We start from the raw sequence: 20,962 nt of genomic DNA, 5'->3' as shown, positions 1-20,962 counted from the left end.
GCTAAACATTCTAGAGAAAACCTCAGTGAATTCATGAATCACTCTTCCTACATGAGTAGAGCAGAGATCATTCTGAACTTTGGCCTACCAGAGATTAGGGTCTATCTGAAATGCTAGTCTGCTCAGAACGCTGTCAATGCAGCGCAATCACACTTTTTCATTCCATCTGTCTGGTTTGGCTGCTTTCTCTCTCTGATGAAAAAGAGTGTCAGTGCAGCTGTGCTCTTCCAACACAACACTCAATGCTCTGTGCCTCTCAAGCCCCTTTTTCACATGACTAACAGGACCAAAGGTTGTCTCTTGTGGGTGTGGAGCGACTGCTACTGTTGTTTGTCAGCGTGCATTGCCCAACATTTTTTTTCTTTTTTTTTTTTTAGTTATGATGAAAAATTGAAGAAGTATTTTTAAAACTTAAAACAAGCTAACTGTACATGCTACAGATACTGTCCAGAGGCACCAGAGATCCATCCATCCATCCATCTTCTACCGCTTACTCCTTCTTGAGGGTCGCGGGGGAACCTGGAGCCAATCCCAGGAAGCATCGGGCACAAGGCGGGGTACACCCTGGACAGGGTGCCAGTCCATCATAGGGCACAATCACATACACACTCACACACACCCATTCATACACTACGGACACTTTAGACACGCCAATCAGCCTACCATGCATGTCTTTGGACTGGGGGAGGAAACCGGAGTACCCGGAGGAAAGCACGGGGAGAACATGCAAACTCCGCACGCACATGGCCCCAGCTGGAATCGAACCCCGGACCCTGGAGGTGTGAGGCTAACGTGCTTTAATATATTCTTCCAAGCTTTATTTTCTTCATACTATGTCTACACACATTTTATGAAATGTCATATATGATAGAATGAGATGAAAGCACGGTTATCATTTTTATTGAAATTATTTTGCACATAAAAACACGAACAAATTGCAGATAAGAATCAAAGGTTTGAGTGGGGAATTCAAAAATTGTCACAAGATGCACCACAGAATTGGTCCAAAGAATCATTTGAGTCCATTGTCATACCCAATTTGTATAGAATTGAGAAAATATCAGTTCAAATGTTGCTTGGCATTGCTTGCAGCTTTCTCTGAAATTGTGAAAAATAATAGTTGCCCATTGCTAAATCACTTGCTAGTGTAAATGTAGGATAATGCTCTTTCCAGTTTGGTTGTCTAAATAGAGATGATGACTTTGAGATGTGACCTCTTGTTAATTAATCCTAAACCTTTGTGCAAGAGTTACATTTCATCAGCTCTATCAAGCAGTGACAAGCACAAGAACAGGATTGAGCTGAACAAATGAATGTCTGTGTCAGGTTTCGGATGCCTTATTAAATTTCATGGTGATGAAACCCAGAGAGTGTGGGAGTCAGATGACAAAAAAAAAAACGTAGAGTCATGTAGGCCTGTCACAATAATTACTTTATCGACTTAACGTACGATCTATGGACATGACCTCAAAATTTTTTGCTGACCTCAATAATGCCCATTTTGTTTACATGTGTGTTTGTTTACATATGAATGAATATCACCACTTCATATTCGGTGGGTAGAGATGGATGCGAGTGCTGTTTAAGCTTTTTATTGGAGAGACAGGCAGACAAATCCCAATCAGAGGGGCAAGGAGAGTTTGGTCGTCGCCTTGCATCATGCTAAGCAACTGCATGCAATGTAAGATTTTATGTTCGGGGAAGGGACAGGGCGGGGGGGGGGGGGTTAAATGCATTAATTGTTTTAGCATGTTATTTTTTCTATAATTAATTGCAATAAATTAAAATGTTATGTGCAACAGCACTAGTTATTTTACCTTATATGAACTATGGAGTTATACATGGCCAGTAGCATTTTTGGGCCATTGATCATTTGCGTGTTACTTTGGCACTTTGCTGGCAGTTACTGTGCTGACACATGCATGCATGTGTATGTACATGACCTTGTCCTGGGGTGATGCACACATTGGCTGATGAAGTTGGAGGTGATTTCATACTATTGTGTGCGTGTCTCTGCATGCAAGTTAGGATGTCGTGCGTAGATGCTCGCATGCTTTTTATGCACGTAATGTAAGGATGTCCTCTAGGAGGCACTTTCATATGGAAGTAATAAAGTGACAAAGATTTGAATTAAAAAAAAAAAAAGATTTTAATTTTAAGTCATTGAAAACTTAATATCAAAAATTAAAGACCATGACATTCATAAAATGAAACATATATGGTTGAAAACCATACGTCTGTATTTATTTATTTTGATATTTATTATATTCTTTGAAATTGGAGGTTGTTTTGTCATCTTTCTCAGTGTTCAGAGATTCATATTTTAAAATCAAGGTTTACAACAACAACAAAAAAAACCCAATTAATCAATGCTCAAACTCAACCAGTCAAATTCAGGCTGCAAAATTCAACATGAAAAAAGAAATTCAAGTTTAACATCTGGGCTACTCGGGGGTAGGAAAAGGCAGTCATGCCTGGAGCATGGTGTGCCGTTTTGCATTTTGTGCCATTGCAGACTCCGGCTAAAGCAATAACACAATAGTAATAAGACATATTTCTTTATTAATCTGATTTAAATCCATGATTGCCTTCTGACTGTTCTGTTGATATAGTGAGATAGGCGCATGCAAATTGGCACAACATGCTCCAGGCACGATTGCCTATGCCTACCCCCGAGTAGCCTAGATGTTAAACTTTTTTTGTGTTGAATTTTGTAGCCTGAATTTGACTGGTTGAATTTGAGCACTGAAATCCATACAGGTTTCTGAATATTTGAAAACTGATTGATTTAATCTGAATTTGTGAATGTTGAAAAAGTATATTTAAATATAGTTACTTGATTTTTTTTTTTTTTTTGAAAACCTGAATTTTAAAATATAAATCTCTGAACACTTACAATGCCTTGCAAAAGTATTCACTCCCTTGGCATTTTTCCTATTTTGTTGCATTACAACCTATAAGTTAAATGGATTTGTGTTTGGATTAAATGTAATGGACCTACACAAAATTATCACAAATTGGTGAAGTGAAATGAAAAAAATAAATTATTTTAAAAAATTAAAAAATTTAAATGGAAAATGAAGCCTTCTATGAAGCCCCTAAACAAGATCTGGTGCAACCAATTACCATCAGACGTCTAATGTGACGCCACCTAAGTGTCACATGATCTGTCACATGATCTCAGTATATATACATCTGTTCTGAAAGGCCCCAGAGTCTGCAGCACCACCAAGCAAGACTTTCGCATCGCGAAAGTATATCCGAAACTTTGAACATCCCACGGAGCACGGATAAGATTCAAGGAGCTGCATAGCTCCACTGCGGAGATTGGCGTATCTGTCCACAGGACCACTTTAAGCCGTACACTCCACAGAGCTGGGCTTTATGGAAGAGTGGCCAGAAAAAAGCCATTACTTAAAGAAACAAAATGAGCAAACGTGTTTGCTGTTTGTCAAAAGGCATGTTTGAGACTCCCCAAACATATGGAAGAAGGTCATATGAGACTAAAATTGAGCTTTTTGGCCATCAAGGAAAACGCTATGTTTGGCACAAACCCAACACCTCTCATCACTTCTGAGAACACTATCCACTGAGAACACAGCATCATGCTGTAGGGATGTTTTTCATCGGCAGGGACTGGGAAACCGGTCAGAATTGAAGGAATGGTGGATGGCACTAAAAACAGGGAAATTCTTGAGGGAACCCTGTTTCAATCTTTCAGAGATTTGAGACTGGGACGGAGGTTCACTTTCCAGCATGGCCGTGACCCTAAGCATATTGCTAAAGCAACACTCGAGTGGTTTAATCTGTGGTATGTTTTGCAAAAATCCCTGAGGCTAGATGTGCCAAGCTTATAGAGACATACCCCAAGAGAATTGTAGCTGTAATTGCTGCAAAAGGTGGCTCTACAGAGTATGGACTTTGGGGGTGTGAATAGTTCTGTAATAATTTTCTGGGTTTTTTTTGTCTTATTTCTTGATTCTTTCACAATAAAAAATATTTTGCATCTTCAAAGTAGAAGGCATGTTGTGTAAATCAAATGATACAAACTCCCCAAAAATCCATTTTAATTCCCGGTCGTAAGGCAACAAAATAGGAAAAATGCCAAGAGGGTTAATACTTTCGCAAGGCACTATAAAAATAAGAATGGACTCCCAATAAACACACATTGTAGGTGATATAAAACACAGCATAAAGTAAAAATAAAAAAATACATAATTTGTCAATCAGTGATTGATAGAATTGTAGATTTAAACACTAGCTTGTATGTACAGACTTGCATGGAGAAGTATAAAATCGGCCTCAAGAGGCCTATGGGAGCTGTATAACTAATGGAGTTAGCTCTCTGTAATCTCATTAGACACCACAGTGGTGAAAGAGATCCACTATTAAGTTGATGCTTCTGTTATCATTCAGACTAAACATAGATTTAAAAAATAACGTTTAGTGCAATTTAAAAGCTTTACTGTGGCACTCTGTCAGCAAATAGGGATAGCAAATGGATTTGATGATGCACTTTTACTGTGAGCCGAATGCTTTAAAACCCCTCTAGCTGTTTCCCCCTCACCTTATTGTTATATAAAAATATGTGTCATACTTGAATAACATACAGTATCTAATGTTCTTATAAGGTCCAGGAAATCTGATTTGTTTTGTCTACTCTGACTGTTATGATGATAGTGCATTCCCTTTCTATCTGCAGTGAAATGAGGGTTGGTAGTTTCTATGGAAACCATAGATCTTATACTGCAGCAAGCTTGGGTGTGTGTACTCCCCTCTCCATGTGCTGTTCATTACAGTGCTAGACAGTGTTTACTACTATAACCATAATTCACACCTATTTTCTCTCTCTGTTCCATTGTTTGCATTAATTTAGCTCTATAGCTAGATGTACTTTTGTGCCCCTATTGCTGCTTTGATAAATGCTTGGAGTGGTATGGAGGGGGCTTTTTTGTAGTTATTCCATGATCTTACAGTTAATAATTAATTGCTCTGTCTTGTGTTCTTTTCCTAGAATTCTCTTAAAAAGCGAGGTGCAAGGCCAAACAACAAACCTGAGAAGAAGATGTCACCACAGGTAGAGTGCACATTAGCAATAGCATCTGTAATTATTTCATACATTTTTGCACAGTATATTATTGATTATAGTCAATATAGTAAACATTTTTTGCATAGTCCCCCTGAAATACTCATAGAAATAGGAAAATGTTTTGTCATGGGGTTCTACTTTGAACCTTTAAGAGTGCCAAAAGGACCAAGAGAGTTCTAGATGAGACTTTTGAGATTAGATTAGTGTGTATCAAGTGGTACTGGAAAGTTTTTGAACCCTTTAGAATTTCCTACATTTCTGCATAAATATGACCTAAAGCATAATCAGATTTGCACATAGATCCTCAAGAGAACTCAAATAAGACAAAAATATTATACTTGTTCATTTATTAATTGAGGAAGATTATCCAATATTACAAATCTATGAGTGGCAAAAGTATGTGAACCTTTGCTTTCAGTATCTGTGTGACCCCGTTGTGCAGCAATAACTGCAACTAATCCTTTCCAGTAACTGTTGATCAGTCCTTGGAGAAATTTTAGCCCAATCCTCAGTATAGAACAGCTTCAGCTCTGGGATGTTGGTGGGTTTCCTCAATGAACTGCTTGCTTCAGGTCCTTCCACAACATTTCTATAGGATTAAAGTCAGGACTTTGACTTGGCCATCCCAAAACATTAACATTATTCTTCTTTAACCATTCTTTGGTAGAACGATTTGTGTGCTTAGGGTCATTGACTTGCTACATGCCCCACTTTCTCTTGAGATTCAGTTCATAAACAGATGTCCTGATATTTTCCTTTAGAATTCGCTGGTATAATTCAGAATTCATGGTTCCATCAATGATGGCAAGCCGTCCAGGCCCAGATACTAGCAAAACAGGCCCAAACCACGATACTACCACCACTATGTTTCATAGATGGGATGAGGTTCTTGTGCAGGGGTTTTCTCCAAACATAACGCTTCTCACTTAAAGCAAAAAATTCTATTTTGGTCTCATCCATCCAAGAAACATTTTTCCATTAGCTTGTCCATGTGATCTTAAGCAAACTGCAGAAGGGCAGCAATGTTCGTTTTGGAGAGCAGTGGCTTTCTCCTTGCAACCCTGCCATGGACACCATTGTTGTTCAGTGTTCTCCTGATGCTGGACTTACGAACATTAACATTAGCCAATGTGAGAGAGGCCTTTAGTTGCTTAGAAGTTACCCTGGGTTTCTTTGTGACCTCGCACACTATTACATGTCTTGCTCTTGAAGTGATCTTTGTTGGTAGGCCACTCCTGAGGAGGGTAACAATGGTCTTGAATTTCTTCCATTTGTACACAATCTGTTTTGCTGTGGATTGGTAAAGTCCAAACTCTTTAGAGATGGTCTGGTAACCTATTCCAGTCTGATGACTATGAACAACTCTTTTCTGAGATCCTCAGAAATCTCCTTTGATCATGCCATGATACACTTCCACAAACATGTGTTGTGAAAATCAAACTTTAATAGATCCCTGTTCTTAAAATTAAACAGGGTGTTCACTCATACCTGATTGTCATCCCATTAAATGAAAACACCGAACTCTAATTTCACCTTCAAATTAACTGCTAATCCTAGAGGTTCACATGCTTTTGCAACTCACAGATATGTAATATTCGATCATTTTCCATGATGAAGTATAATATTTTTGCCTCATCTCTTTAATTGGGTTCTCTTTGTCTACTTTTAGGACTTGTGTGAAAATCTATTGATGTTTTAGTTCACATTTATGCAGATTCTGTATATAGAAAAATGGTTTCACAATCTTTCAAGCACCACTGTAGGCTATATTAACATTTATTTTTACATACATTAATGCAGAGAGCCTTATTTGTTTAGATATAGCTTAGATATCAGATTAATGACAAGTCTGACACCTCTGCTATCAGCCTCCAGAGGATAGTTCTGACCTGAAGTGCCAGCTCCATTTTGCCAAGGAGGAGTCAGCACTTATGTGCAAGAAACTCACCAAGATGGTGAAAGACAATGAGGTGATGAAGGAGGAACTGACCAAATACCGTTCACTCTATGGTGACATGGATACCTCACTGACCATGGATGAGGTGGCTGACTCGCCCCACATGCGTGAAGCCGAAGTCCGAATTCACTTGAAGTTGGTTGAGGAGGAAGCTAACTTGCTGAGTCGACGGATAGTGGAGCTAGAGGTTGAGAATCGTGGTCTCCGGGCTGAAATGGATGACATGAAGATTCAGGAGACTCCCGGAGGTCTTGCAGTTGCGACAGGAGTTGGGCAGCTGCTAATTTCACCTTCAGCTGATAATGTTATGGAGCTGCAGCGGCATCTGCAGTTTGTAGAAGAAGAAGCGGATCTGCTGAGAAGGTCACTGATTGAAATGGAGGAGCAGAACAAGCTTCTAATGAATGAACTTAATCGATACAAGTCAGAACTTCCTACTGATTCTGATTTTGAGTCCTTGTCACCCTCTACCATCCTTCCTCCATCCATCACTCCTGGAGTGGCAACTTCTGAAGAAGGGGCTCTAAATGAGGCATCCCAAGAAGAGCTCCTGGCAGCCAGGCTTCAAATCAGTGACCTGAGCAGTAAGGTAAAGAAGCTCCAGTATGAGAACCGCATTTTGCTGTCCAACCTCCAACGCTGTGACCTGGCTTCCAGACATGTGGACATTCGGCCTTCCCTGGAGACTGATGCAGAGGCAGGGGACTCAGCTGAGTGCGTGCCTAGCCCAGAACACCCAATGGATGGTGAAGAGAACCAGCCTCTGGAGGACAAGGGCGAGATGGTGACAGGAAACAACCATTCTCTTTCTGATCAGTGCCTCAGCATCAAAGAACTCTTGGCCATCCGTGACCAGGCCCAATTAATTACCTCAGCAATCCAGCTCCTTATGTCTGCTGATTCCAGCTGTCTTCTAGCTGTCTCATCAGACACAATCTTACATAAAATCACAGCTAGGGAACCTGGAGAAGCTGGATTCCTGGAGAAGAACCAAGTTCAGAGTTCTAATCTGTCTCTAGTTGAGGCCCTTCACAGTAGGCTTCAGTCTCTGCAGGCCCAGCTGCAGGCTCTCAGTCAGAGGATCGAGGTCCTGGGAGAATCCCCTGAGAATAAGCTGTCATCTGTGGCTCTAGTCTCTCAGTCAGCTGAGCCCTGCCCTATAGATTCTCAGGTCAATCAGATCACAGTTCAACAGAAGGTAAGAACCTTGTATCATCAACACTGCCTTGAAACATTTAAACACTCGTTTTCATTTTGTTTTCTTTTATCCCTCCTTTGTTTATTGAGACCGAATAATTTTTTTTGCTTTGCCTTTTATATTACTGCTAAGTTACTAACACAGCTCTATTCATGTTATTTATAAAGCCTGCCAGGCAGTGCAACTAATGTGCATGGTTTTATTTTAAGACATCTTGGCCTCTAATGGAGTAAATTATGGCTAGCGTTACACTGCTCATCTTGGGTCAAATACTGACCTCTCTGTAACTATTGGAACGGCAAGGTCAATTCATTTGTTTGTGCTATACACTAAAGACATTTTGGTTTGAGATCAAAAGATGGATTTAGGAGTTCAGGTTTTATTTCCTGGTATTTACATCTAGATGTGTTAAACAACATAAAACATTGAAACCTTTGTATTAGTCCACCCAATTTTTAGGTGAGCAAAAGTATAGGAACAGGTAAGTCTTGAAGTAAATTAAACTAAATAACACTTAATATTTGGTTGCATACCCCTTGCTTGCAAAAACTGCGTTAAGCCTGTAGCTCACTTTCATTCCCAAATTGTTGCTTAATTCTTTATTTAATTTTTTTATCCTTTTCCAGGCTTTTACTGCAGCCTCTTTTTTTTGTTGTTTGTTTTGGGGGGTTTATTCCTTCAGTCTCCTATTCAGGAGGTGAAATGCATACTCGGTTTGATTAAGGTCTGGTGATTGACTTGGCCAGTCTAAAACCATCCACTCCCCCGCCACCCCCGATAAAGTCCTTTGTTGAGTTGGCAGTGTGTTTTGGATCATTGTCTTGCTGTTTAAATGCCTAAGCATTGTCCTCCTGATTAATTTGGATGGATTTCTCTGTAAACTGGCAGAGAAAATGTTCCTGTAAACTTCTTGATTCATTCTGCTGCTACCCTCACGTTACATCATCAATAAAGATTAGTGAACCTGTTCCAGAAGCAACCATGCAAGCCCAAGCCATGACACTACCTCCACCATGTTTCCCAAATTGAGCTTGTATGTTTTGGATCATGAGCAGCTCCTTTCTTTCTGCACACTTTGTCCTTTCCCTCACTTTGGTAGAGGTTAATCTTGGCTTCGGCCAACTCATTCAGTGTCTGTGGCTCAGTACACCAGTGGTTTCTTTATTTTTCAGGACATTCCAAATTGTTGTACTGGCTATGCCTAATGCTTGTGCAATGCCTCTGACTTTTTCCCCCCTCTTTTCTCAGCTTCAAAGTGGCTTGCTTTTCTCCCATAGACAGCTCCCTAGTCTTCATGTTGGCTAGGATTAAGGACTAAAAATAATCCTTTTTAACAACAAATTCAGTTTTCATGGGTGAAACTGATCTAAAATCAAGAGTAGATGTTCGAGCTATTTATTGTTTAAACAATCAAACAATCATTGTTTAAACAATCAAACAGGACACACCTGTGTAACAAGAAAAACCTGTCAGTCACATGTCCCAATATTTTTGCTCACCTACAAACTTGGAGGTCTGATACAAAATGCGCTATGTTCTTTGTCGTTTAACACATCTACATATAAATACCTGGAATTAAAGATGAAAGTCTAAACCCTCTTCTCATGTTCCTCTTTTGATGTCAACCCCAAATGTCTTCAGTCTACAGCAAAAGCAAATGAATTGGCCTTGCCTTTCCAGTAGTTTTGGAGGGGACTGTATGTTTGTAGTCTTAGAAGGAGTTATAAGATCCTTTTTAAAACAATTTTTTTTTTTTTTATAAAAAGACAAAACACGTCTGTATAAATTGTTGGGCCCCTGTTAATTTGTTTTCACAGAATGACAGCAGAATACACACAGTCCACTCAAACAGATGCAGCCTATAACTTTGAGTACTATATAGCGCCATACTGAATAACTGAATAAAGACATTTTTGTCTTTTTCATTTTTGTTTTTTTAATCATTTTGTCTGTGTTAATGCAAACAGCATAAATTTAGCAGAAGGTGTTTATTTTTATTGGAATTTTAATATTTCACCCTCATTTGCTTTCATAAATCTATTTTAAACTAGGTACACAAAATAGTTACACTAAGGACCTTAAGGACACAAATGTCCCCATTGAAACCCATTCAAACTGCAATATTTAATCCCTGTGACGTTTAAACATAAAATCAGGCATTCTGTGTTAATAGGGATTTATTTTGTTGACAAGGTTTCAAAATATTGAATTGTTAAAAAAAAAAAAAAAAAATCTGAAATGTGTAGTATTTTCTCAGGTTTAGTCTATGGGGAAAATATATGGTTTTCCTGTTTTCTGATTCTGCTGTATTATAGAGCACTGCAGACCAACTGAATAAATGATGCAGCTATAATTGTATGGGTGTGTTTGTATGGATATTAGAGTTGTGGTTTGTATGTGTGTACTGAAAATGTTGTGTGTGTTTGAACAGTTTGAAAGAAAGAAATTATATTGTACAAATCCCACCCCATGTATATAAGTCAAAGAAGGTTCCTGAGCTTTAAAGATTTTTGCATTATGTAAAGAAACCAGCGTTTAAAGGGTTAAAATTCTGAAAATGAATGAATGTTTGGTAGTTATGATCAGAACTGATGCTGGTAAAAAATCAGTCAAAATATTATAATCAAAATACTAATATATATTATACTTCTATGACAGTTTTTTGACATGGACATTTTTGTCCTTTATGGACCTGAGTGGTAGGGTTGTTGTAGTTTTTTTGGTTTTTTTTTAATCTGACACTGCATAAAAAATATGAATGTATAAAAATTAATGTTGTTGTTAATCAATGATGTATCAAAGACTGTAATACTCAAAGAAAAAAATCTGCTTAGCATTTAGTATATGGAAAATAATTACTATTTTTATTTTTCTCATAAAAAAAATAATCTGTGGCATTATGTAAACAAACCAGCATTTAAAAGGTTACAGTTCTGAAAATTAATGAATGTTTGGTAATTATGATTAGAACTGATGCTGGTAAAAAAAAATTTTTAAAAATAAAAAATAAAAATTTTTTAAAAATTAATCGACATCAGTGAAAATGGAAAAAATATTAATATATAATATTTTTGACATTTTTTGGACATGGACCTATGTATAACTTTTTTTAATTGACGCACATGGGTTAAATGTATTGCTTATTTTCATAATGGTATCACTGATAAATTGACTATGGACATATGTGTCCCTATTTTGTCATATGTGACAAGCACATTATTCATCAATAAGTTCCTATTTTAACCGGTTTCCTGATAAAGATATTTTTAAGGCAGAATTTTTGGCTTGCTACATTGACACGAATATTGATGTGGCTATTTCCTGGGTGGCTAACTAAATACCCGAGATAAACTAGACCTACATTTTTCACATTATTTCCTCACTTACTCAGTTCTTTGCTCCAGATGCAAATCACTTTTTGGCACAAGGTGGATTGCTGGGGTTATGCGTAATTAAGATATTAACTACTTTATAACTACCTTTTCTTAATCAACTATACTTGTGCAATCATTTATCAAATATTTTTTTCCCTGAGTGTGATATTCCTTGCTGTCTACTATGCCCTGAACAGCTGCTTAGTTAATTGAAGGACAGTTAAAATACATATATGATTTAATTAAAAGAATTTGCATCTTCAAGAAAGATTGCATCTTAATAAATTAAACATAAAAATAAATAAATCTGATTAATCTTAAAATGTGGGAAAATAATACAGATTGCATAGAGCCTAAGTTGGTAACAACACAGAACCAATTAACTGGTTAACAGTGTATTTAAAATATAAAACATAATGAAAAAAATCTGTTTGGCTTGCATATTTGAAATTTCATTATGATCTTAGCAATCATAATAAACAACATAAACTATTGTCTAAACACTGCATGTTCAAACATTTCATTAACCATTATTTTTATATGCATCTATAACAAACTTAAAAAAGCCGGGCAAGGAGGAGGCAGGAACCAGCTGAACATAAACATAAGTTTAATAATAACTCAAACATAATATAAAACACAAATGTAACATAAACATCTCTCTTGTGCTCTCTCTCGCTCGCTCGCTCACTCGCTCTCTCTCTCTCTCTCTCTCTCTCTCTCTCTCTCTCTCTCTCTCACTCTCTCTCTCTCTCATGCACGGTTCCAGCCATGCTCTCTTCTTTCTCTCACTGATTATTCAAATCAGTGCCAGGTGTGCATCCTCACAACCTGGCTTCTCCCTCCTCGTCACAGTATCATTTATCAGAAAATAATGATACAGGTATCAAAAATCCCTACATGACTCTATGTACAGTTAATAGCAAAGTTATGAAGCTGTAATATTTTTGTGTGGAATAGGTCAAAAGGATAAATACATTATGATGTGTGTTATGTGTAGACTCCATTAGAGGTCAAAATTTTTTAAATCCCAATCCAGACCACTCTTTCTTTCCTTCTTCCTTTCTTTCTCTGCACGGGCACCATGACCTGTGGTTTCTGTCTTTACCGCTTTCACTCCCTCTCTTCCTCTTCCTCTCTCTTTTGTTATGGTTTTCCCACTCTCGTTCCCACCACAGTCGACACTGGCTCTTCTCATGGGCATTTTGGTTCTATTTGCCACATTGTCTTCTGCTACATTGATCAAGCTGTTGTTTCTTTACATACTTTTTTTTCTCTTATGAGTGGTTGTTTTTTCAGACTGCATGTTTTTATGGACTCAATTTTGGTTTAATGATATCATTTTATGTATGGTGATTTCTCACCTGCCTCTCTATTCAAATTCCTCTTTGCCTTGTCCTGTCTCACGTCCTGTATTTGACTGTCCACATTTCACCATGTCTCTTTCTCTTTCATTAACTTTCTTTCCTGTACTCCATTCCTGTTCCGTTGTATTGTTTGATTTTTGTTGCTTTTGTTTCCTTCATTAACTTGCCCATGCATGCATGCAACAGCCCAACATTAGGGACCAAGCAGATGTCAAAGGTCAAGATGTCGAAGCTGATGAGAGCAACAGCAATACCGACAGCAACAAAGACCATGTGACAGACTTGTCGGAGACCAACTGTGCACTGGTAGGTGCTTAGAAACAGGCTTCTGATAATAATCAAACACTGGGATCAGATATGTGTACATACTAATTGAAGAATTTTATGGAATGTCTATGTTGTTATGCTGTTGGTGAAAGTTCATTATCATATGTGTGTTTTTCTGTGGATATGTGAGGTCTTTTGATTGGGGTTACACAGAGTATATATGGTTATGCATATATACATGGTTTACCTTGCTTACTGTGTTAAATAAATAAAACCCTTACAATGCTACCATCATGCTTTGACCAACATTTTAAACGCAAAGCTGCCATAAAGACAGCCATGAAGAATATAAAATATGCGATTTGATAAGCACATTTGCTTTGTTATACTTTTGCTATCTGTAGTGTTACAGTAAAATGTCAGTAAGATTAAAGAAAACTTTATATGAGTAGGTGTGTCCAACTTTTACTGTTACAATTAGTAAGCCATCAGAAATGCATTGAAGCAAATGTGGTGTAATTAAACTTTAGCAGTTTGAGGTAAAGTTGTTCCTTAACTTTGAGACAGTGAGAAAAAAAAATTGAGAAGCTGTTATAGGAAAAAAAAACTTGTGTGGTAACATCACCACTGCATCTGTGATTGTTTTCCTAAAACAGCACAACTAATCAGGTTTTATTCCTTACATAATGCATTTATGCATTATTGTGTATCATAATGTCTGAGCCAAGTCTCAGCTATTCACTGCTAACTAAAACAGATTGCCTAACATACAGTATATACAGTGATATGACATTAATATGGGGCCTCAGCTGATGCCAGCTGTACAGTGTAGAATAAACGGGTGATCTCACTATATCCTCAGGGCATTGTAAAGCAGAGCAGAAGAGAGAGGGAGGGAGAGTTGCATGCTCTACAGATTTAAAGCATCAGTAATGTGTCTCTGTGGGAGGCTTGTAAGAAGTTTATCAGGAGCTCATTGGGACTGCTGAACCGCTGTTTACTACCCTATTTAGCAGAAAGCTTTATTAAAAAGGACAAGCATTGTAAAATGTAAGCCTTCAATGCTGGAACATGTTCAGACACAGTGATTTAGATATCATGGAGCATGAAAGTCATATAAGAACATTCTCTGAAAAACTGAATCATTCAATTATAAATATCCATTGTGGTGAGTTCATCCCCTGTCCAAATTCTCATCAACACACCTTCCAATTTTTAATGTAGTTAGTTGACATAAATCTGGGTATTTGCAGCTGTTTTAAACTGATTGCAACCGATTTAGAGATAATTAGATGGCATTCTGTGCGACAACCCCCTTTTGGTTATGTACAAAACCTGTCTATAAGCCTCAACATGCAATATAAGCACCATGCATGAGGAAACATGCAAAGTGTTCTTTTCCCCTCATACATATTTATTTTAAGGAGGATCACGTGAAAAGTAGGAGGCTGACCCAAAAATGTGCAGCTGATTTCCTAAATTTTGGGCACTGCCAGCACAGGTTTGATTCATGTGTATATTTGTAATCTTTTTAATTTCTGGCAAAATAATATGAGATAATATAATATGAGACCATTTCAGGACAATGATAAAATAACTATTAAGGGACACTACATCATTTAACAGTGCTTGTCAAATGGCTTAGGTTTGTTGCACAGATCTGGCAACCCTGATCAGAGGACATATGCATACATCTGTTATCCTCAGTTTAAACAAAGTACATTAAAGTGCACCTATTATGGTTTTTCAAATATTACCTTTTATGTAGTGTGTTTTAAAGCTGTTTGTGAATGTAAAAACATCTGCAAAGTTTAAAAAATCAAAGCACACAACAAGTGGGGTTATTGACACCCAAATCAAGGAACCGATTCTGAACTGCTGAAACGAGTCGTTAGTAATTCCAGACTTACTTCCTGTACTAACCTACATAATTTAGTAACAAAAGCCCCACCTCTGGTCTTGATTGGCTGCTCGCGAACAGACGGAGATGAAACTGGATATGGTAGTGGGCGTTTCCTTTTCGACACATGCTGACAGTGGTACACCAGTCACAACAGACTGGGACATCTGACCAATCAGAGCAGATTAAGTTCTCTGAAAGGAGGAGTTTAGAATGAATCCTTTAGAACGGATCATTGAACGAGTCGTTTGTGACACTGGGGGGGAAAAGGTAATGCTGCAATTTAAATTATGAGCACACTAAAGTGTTTATTGACCTTGGATGCATGTAAATCTATAGTATGAGACATTTAAAACATTTTAAAAATTAGGCATGTTTCAAAACCATAATAGGTGCGCTTTAAAGAAGACATTTGAGGCATTGCCAATTTCCCAAATGTTGTAGAAGCTGAACCCACCCACAACAAAAAGGAACACAGTTTAATTGCACACTTTTATATGAATGTAATTTTCTGGTGTGTTTGGGATCATTGTCCTGGTGCATAACCCAATTTTGGGTCTAGGTTTATGTAGGAGAACAACATAATGTGCAATTAAATGTCATGAATGCACAGAAATTAGATTTGGCCTAGCATAGAACTAGTACCCCAATGCAACCAGTACAAATCACTATGGATGACTATGGTTCCTCTCAGAGCTATACTAGTTGTTCAGTGCTTCTGACTGAATTTCTACACTGTCATGGGTTTGTGTGCTAAAGAGACTTTGTGTCCCTCTGTAGCTTCTGGAGCAGGTTCGTGAACTTCAGGCTCAGCTGTGTGAGGCAGAGGAGAAGGCTGAGAAAACTCAGGAGGCACTGGCACTGGAAAATCAAGCTCACCTTGAATACACACAATCCTGCTCCCAGAAACTCTCTCAGGTAATTATAATGCTCAATCTACCATATACAGTGAGGGAAAGAAGTATTTGATCCCCTGCTGATTTTGTACGTTTGCCCACTGACAAAGAAATGATCAGTCTATAATTTTAATGGTAGGTTTATTTGAACAGTGAGAGACAGAATAACAACAAGAAAATCCAGAAAAACGCATGTCAAAAATGTTATAAATTGATTTACATTTTAATGAGGGAAATAAGTATTTGACCCCCTCTCAATCAGAAAGATTTCTGGCTCCCAGGTGTCTTTTATACAGGTAACGACCTGAGATTAGGAGCACACTCTTAAAGGGAGTGCTCCTAATCTCATCTTGTTAACTGTATAAAAGACACCTGTCCACAGAAGCAATCAATCAATCAGATTCCAAACTCTCCACCATGGCCAAGACCAAAGAGCTCTCCAAGGATGTCAGGGACAAGATTGTAGACCTACACAAATCTGGAATGGGCTTTGCCAAGCAGCTTGGTGAGAAGGTGACAACAGTTGGTGCGATTATTCGCAAATGGAAGAAACACAAAAGAACTGTCAGTCTCCCTCGGCCTGGGGCTCCATGCAAGATCTCACCTTGTGGAGTTGCAATGATCATGAGAACAGTGAGGAATCAGCCCAGAACTACACGGGAGGATCTTCTCAATGATCTCAAGGCAGCTGGGACTATAGTCACCAAGAAAACAATTGGTAACACACTACGCCGTGAAGGACTGAAATCCTGCAGCGCCCGCAAGGTCCCCTTGCTCAAGAAAGCACATATACATGCCCATTGAAGTTTGCCAGTAAACATCTGAATGATTCAGAGGACAACTGGGTGAAAGTGTTGTGGTCAGATGAGACCAAAATGGAGCTCTTTGGCATCAACTCAACTCGCCGTGTTTGGAGGAGGAGGAATGCTGCCTATGACCCCAAGAACACCATCCCCACCGTCAAACATGGAGGAGGAAACATTATGCTTGGGGGGTGTTTTTCTGCTAAGGGGACAGGACAACTTCACCGCATCAAAGGGACGATGAACGGGGCCATGTACCGTCAAATCTTGGGTGAGAACCTCCTTCCCTCAGCCAGGGCATTGAAAATGGGTCGTGGATCGGTATTCCAGCATGACAATGACCCAAAACACACGGCCAAGGCAACAAAGGAGTGGCTCAAGAAGAACCACATTAAGGTCCTGGAGTGGCCTAGCCAGTCACCAGACCTTAATCCCATTGAAAATCCGTGGAGGGAGCTGAAGGTTCGAGTTTCCAAACGTCAGCCTCGAAACCTTAATGATTTGGAGAAGATCTGCAAAGAGGAGTGGGACAAAATCCCTCCTGAGATGTGTGCAAACCTGGTGGCCAACTACAAGAAATGTCTGACCTCTGTGATTGCCAACAAGGGTTTTGCCACCAAGTACTAAGTCATGTTTTGCAGAGGGGTCAAATACTTATTTCCCTCATTAAAATGCAAATCAATTTATAACATTTTTGACATGCGTTTTTCTGGATTTTTTTGTTGTTATTCTGTCTCTCACTGTTCAAATAAATCTACCATTAAAATTATAGACTGATCATTTCTTTGTCAGTGGGCAAACGTACAAAATCAGCAGGGGATCAAATTTTTTCCCTCACTGTAAAGCACCTCAGCATCACTAGGAATGCTTAAAAAACACAAAGTATTTTATAACTGGAATTAACAGAGCAATTCACAGATTAAGTTGCAGGAAAAAAAACTCAATTGCTGTAAAAAACAAACAAACAAACAAAAAAAAACAATAATGTTTCACTTTGGAAAATGCTAACATAGCAAACAGTGTATGCTAACACAGAATTGTAAATTATGAAATCTGACTGACGTTGGCTGTTAACAAATATAACGAGCTAAAAAGAACATTTGTAAGAAAAAATTAAGAGGTAGCACCAGAAAGTGCACACTACATCATATATAAATCACTCTGCAGCATACATCTTCATGTACAATTATTTTCACAGGTATTCACTAATTTCCCACATCCTTTTTTTGTTCTCTTACTCTCGCTTTCCCTGTCTGATAATTCTCAGCTGCAGGAAGAGCACAAGAAGGTCTTGGTGCGACAGGATTTCCAGCTGCAGAGCATGAGCCTGCAAACACGGCTGCAGCAGAAGTTCTGGAGCCAGGAGAGGAATGTCTTGGTGCAGGAGTCCCAGCAGTTGAAGCAGATCCTTCTGCTGGTCAGCCTCAAGCTACGGTGGCTTCTCAAACAGTGGAGGCTTGGCAAGAAGTTTGACGCAGAGGACAAGAACTTGTTGCAGGTAATAAGAGGCATTTTATACAATAGCCTAAGGTAGGAGACAAAGTAGGGCAAGGGGGATTTGTTTCCACCTGACAACTCCAGGATCCTGAGTCAGAGCTTCTGTGCATGTGTGGGTTTTATCTGGGTTCTCTGGGTTCCTCCTACATCCAAAACATGCCAGTAGGTGGACTGGCTAAGATAAATTGCTCCTAGGTGTGAATTTGTGTGTGAATGTGTGTGCATGGTATCCTGCAGTTGGCTGGCATCACAGCTAGGGTGTATTCCTGCTTCATGCCCTCTGTTCTTGGGATAGACTCCAGATCTTCCGCAACCCTGACAAAGACAAAGTGATTACTGAAAGTGAGTGAATGAATTGTCTAAGGTCAGAGTGACAGTTCTGGAAACTCTTAATTGGTGATCAAAATATGAGAAAGATACATGCTGCCTTCTCATGGTAATAAGTAGTCTAGTTTTCGAATGAAGACAAACTGCCCAAAATGAATACTTACCTAGCAAACCTCTTCTGGAAGAGAAGAGCAGAGTAGTGAACCCAATTAAAAATAGTGTGTCCACAGTAAAAAAATATCATGTGCATTGGCTAACAGGACATATATTAAACACATACAGCTATCAGCCATAAGATTAAAACTACTGTTAAATGAATAACATTGATTATCTCAGTACAATGGCAAAATCTGACCCATCAAGGCATGGACTCCAACAAGATCTCTGAAGGTGTGCTGTGGTAAGTGGCACCAAGATGTTAGCAGCAGATGGTCTGTGATGTGAACAGTGTAATGCTCTGGGCAGTGTTCTACTGAGAAACTTTGGGTCCTGACATTCGTGTGGATGTTACTTTGACACATACCATAGAGTGGTACTTGAAAGTTTGTGTATAATAACAATAACTGCAACTAAACATTTCTTGTAACTGTTGAGTCAGTCCTGCACATTGGCTTGGAGGAATTTTAGCCCATTCCTCAATACAGAACAGCTTCAACTCTGGGATGTTGGTGGGTTTCCTCACATGAACTGCTTGCTTCAGGTACTTCCCGAATCCATCCTGGCCCAGATGCAGCAAAACAGGCCCAAACCATGATACTTCCACCACCATGTTTCATAGATGGGATAAGGTTTTTATGCTGGAATGAAATATTTTCCTTTCTCCAAACATAAATCTTCATTTAAACCAAAAATTCTATTTTGATTTTATCCATCCACAAAACATTTTTCCAGTAGCCTTCTGGCTTGGCAGAACGCGATTGTTAGCAAACTGTAGAAGGGCAGCAGGCTCTTTTTGAAGAGCAGTGGCTTTCTCCTTGCAACCCTGCCATGGACGCCATTGTTCACTGTTCTCCTGATGGTGAACTCATGAACATTAATATTAGCCAATGTGAGAGAGGCCTTTAGTTCCCTAGAAGTTACCCTAGGTTCCTCTGTGACCTTGCACACTGTTAAATGTTTTGCTCTTGCAGTGATCTTTGTTGGTCAACTACTCCTGGGGAGGGTAAAAATGGTCTTGAATTTCCTCCATTTGTACACAATCTGTCTGACTGTAGATTGGTAGAGTTCAAACTCTTTAGAGAGCCCATTGTTTGAAAACACCTGACTCTAATTTCACCTTCAAATTAACTGCTAATCCTAGATGTTAAAATTGAACTTTCTTTCCCCCATAAAAAAAGAGAAGTCTCAAACCTGAAATGTTCTGCATGCACACTATACTTACCTAGGTACCCTCTAAAAAATTTAAGACAGACTCAAACTGTTCCCATTATAAATTGACCCTAAAATTGGAACTGTGAGCAATCTTGAGCATTACAATTGGACTTAAGTTCAAAGTCTAAGGAACGCAAATGTGCAACATCTTTATATATGGCCATGTACCGTGTAACATGCTCTAGAGATCAGTTTTTGGTCCAAGGAGCTAATCCAAAATGTCTGAAAATTGGTATACATGCCTTATTTCTCATGGTAAACAAAAAAGGCATTGGAACCCATAAAGTCTGCCATGATAGATTTTACAGTACATTGAAAATTTGCCCAAAATTACAAAAATCTTCTCCTCATGAACCATAGGTCCAATTGACTTGAACTGTGGTATATATGTGTGGGATACATGTCTTTCTATAGGGTGATAAGCAATAAGGAATCAAATAAAAATTGGCTGAACTATTTACATATTGGTAAATTGACAACTGTTGCATATATTTAGGTGTTCATAAATGTTATATTATGTTTAACAAAATCTTTATCCTCTGCTAGATGGCGCTGTTTGTCTTGGATCGAGCCAAAGTACACTTTGAAGGAATAAAACTTTTTTATTTGTAGTGTTTATGCACCCAGTAGCCATTTTAGTTAGGCACAGTGAAGAATACGTGTTGAATGATTCTGTTTGTGTAAAGCCTGGAAGAAGCTTTGCTTGTGAGTTTGTCATTCATATTTCTAGTTTGTAAACTTTTGTGATTGTATTTGGTGAGTTTTGCTGTTTGTGATTATTTGAACGGCTCACTGTGCTTAGTGCGTATAGCTTAAGATTGCATTGTACACTGAATTGTATGTACTGATAATGTATGTTAAAGGGTCATGAAACCTCCCTCTTTCAGCTGAAGTCTACCTCTCAATATTTTTGAAA

General features: G+C 38.5%; 1 protein-coding gene across 2 annotated transcripts in view; it reads left to right on the top strand.

Moving 5' to 3' along the window:
- Nucleotides 1–20,962, top strand: part of soga1 (suppressor of glucose, autophagy associated 1) — a 69,815-nt gene that overhangs the window by 36,082 nt on the left and 12,771 nt on the right. For both annotated transcript variants that reach the window (XM_053686168.1, XM_053686167.1), the window contains exons 4-8: nt 5,015–5,077; nt 6,958–8,244; nt 13,172–13,291; nt 15,933–16,070; nt 18,119–18,349. In XM_053686168.1, the coding sequence (XP_053542143.1) occupies nt 5,015–5,077; nt 6,958–8,244; nt 13,172–13,291; nt 15,933–16,070; nt 18,119–18,349 (1,839 nt within the window). The remainder of the gene's footprint in view (nt 1–5,014; nt 5,078–6,957; nt 8,245–13,171; nt 13,292–15,932; nt 16,071–18,118; nt 18,350–20,962) is intronic.

This window comes from Ictalurus punctatus, chromosome 15 (genome assembly GCF_001660625.3).
Source record: "Ictalurus punctatus breed USDA103 chromosome 15, Coco_2.0, whole genome shotgun sequence".
NCBI classification, from domain to species: domain Eukaryota; kingdom Metazoa; phylum Chordata; class Actinopteri; order Siluriformes; family Ictaluridae; genus Ictalurus; species Ictalurus punctatus.
The sequence above is the reverse complement of the archived record's forward strand: the minus strand, read 5'-3'. Positions and strand labels throughout refer to the sequence as shown.